The sequence below is a fragment of the Fulmarus glacialis genome, unplaced genomic scaffold (assembly GCF_000690835.1).
Source record: "Fulmarus glacialis isolate BGI_N327 unplaced genomic scaffold, ASM69083v1 scaffold28673, whole genome shotgun sequence".
Taxonomy (NCBI): Eukaryota; Metazoa; Chordata; class Aves; order Procellariiformes; family Procellariidae; genus Fulmarus; species Fulmarus glacialis.
In genome coordinates this window covers 893-2,466 of record NW_009204046.1, presented here as the reverse complement: position 1 = coordinate 2,466, position 1,574 = coordinate 893, and the positions used below count along the sequence as shown (strand labels likewise).

Genomic DNA, 1,574 nt, shown 5'->3' with positions numbered 1-1,574 from the left:
GCCGACGGCACCATGCGGCTGGGGGAACCCACGTACGTGTCACCTTCGTCCCCATCCCACCACGTGCCAAGAAGTGTCCCCGGGACCAAGGAGGGCTCCTGGGGTTTCCTGGCCTCTTGGGAACATGGAGGATGCTTCACTCTTGGGGTAGGAGCGTCCCCTCCGTGGAGGTTGGTGACACTTCTGTCTCGCCTCCCCCCGTAGCTCCAACGAGACGCTCTCCTGCGTCATCATCTTTGTCATCGTCTACTACTCGCTGATGTCGGGCGTCATCTGGTTCGTCATGCTGACCTACGCCTGGGCACCCCCCTTCCAGCCACTGCTGGGCAAGACCTCCTACTTCCACCTCATCACCTGGTCAATCCCCTTCGTCCTCACCGTGGCCATCCTGGCCGTGGCGCAGGTAACGGGACCACGATCCCGTGTCCTGGCGGTTCCCTGCCAGGGTGACACGTGCAGGGAGGGGTGGCCACAGCCAACTGACCCCCCCTGTCCCCATCTCTGCCAGGTGGATGGTGACTCCGTCAGCGGCATCTGCTTCGTGGGGTACAAGAACTATCGCTACCGGGCCGGCTTCGTCCTGGCGCCCATCGGGCTCGTCCTTATTGTGGGGGGCTATTTCCTCATCCGGGGTAGGTGCGAGCTCACCCCGGTGCGGGGACGGGGGCACCGTGGGTGTCCCCCCCGACCCTGACCACCTCGTCCCTCCACCGCAGGGGTCATGACGCTTTTCTCCATCAAGAGCAACCACCCCGGGCTGCTGAGCGAGAAGGCGGCCAGCAAGATCAACGAGACCATGCTGCGGCTGGGTAAGCGGGGCTCTGTCGGCACCATTTCCATGGGAATTTGAGTGGGAACGGGGACATTTTGTCCCCTGAACCTGGACAGCCCCATCCCACCTTCCCGGGGGTGAATGCAGTGGGGGACAAAGTTGTAGTAAGGCCCCAGTGTGGCATCTTTGTCCTGTGTCACTGGGGTCCGGCTAAACCAGGGATGTCCCACTTCTCTTCCAGGCATCTTTGTTTTCGTGGCTTTCGTCTTCCTTTTCATCTCTTTTGGCTGCCACTTCTATGACTTCTTCAACCAGGCGGAGTGGGAGCGCAGCTTTCGGGAATACGTCCTGTGAGTGGGACAGGGATGGGTGGGCGAGTGGGACACCGGTGGCATCGCAGCACCTCGCGTTTAGGGGGGGACGTTGCAGAGTGGAGAGCCCCATGTCCCCCGCCAGCGTTGCCACCATGTCTCCACTCTGCAGAGCTGCGGGGGGGGCTCAGCCCCATCATGGGGCATCGTTGGGTGTCCCCCTCCTTACGGCCACCATCCTGTGTCTGTCCCCGCAGGTGCGAGGCCAACGTGACCATCGCCACGCAGACCAACAAGCCCATCCCGGACTGCGAGATCAAGAACCGGCCGAGCCTGTTGGTGGAGAAGATCAACCTCTTCGCCATGTTCGGCACCGGCGTCTCCATGAGCACCTGGGTCTGGACCAAGGCCACCCTGCTCATCTGGAAGCGTACCTGGTGCAGGTGGGACCCCGAGGATGTCACCCCGGTTCCGTGTGGCCCTTCCTGCCC

General features: G+C 62.6%; 1 protein-coding gene across 1 annotated transcript in view; it reads left to right on the top strand.

Moving 5' to 3' along the window:
* SMO (smoothened, frizzled class receptor) overlaps nucleotides 1-1,574 on the top strand; it is a gene marked incomplete at both ends in the record, with an annotated part of 2,770 nt that overhangs the window by 395 nt on the left and 801 nt on the right. The window contains 6 exons of the mRNA XM_009574847.1: nucleotides 1-32; nucleotides 205-403; nucleotides 509-632; nucleotides 717-809; nucleotides 1,014-1,122; nucleotides 1,341-1,526. The exon at nucleotides 1-32 is cut by the window's left edge and continues 22 nt beyond it. Coding sequence (XP_009573142.1) covers nucleotides 1-32; nucleotides 205-403; nucleotides 509-632; nucleotides 717-809; nucleotides 1,014-1,122; nucleotides 1,341-1,526 — 743 coding nt within the window. The remainder of the gene's footprint in view (nucleotides 33-204; nucleotides 404-508; nucleotides 633-716; nucleotides 810-1,013; nucleotides 1,123-1,340; nucleotides 1,527-1,574) is intronic.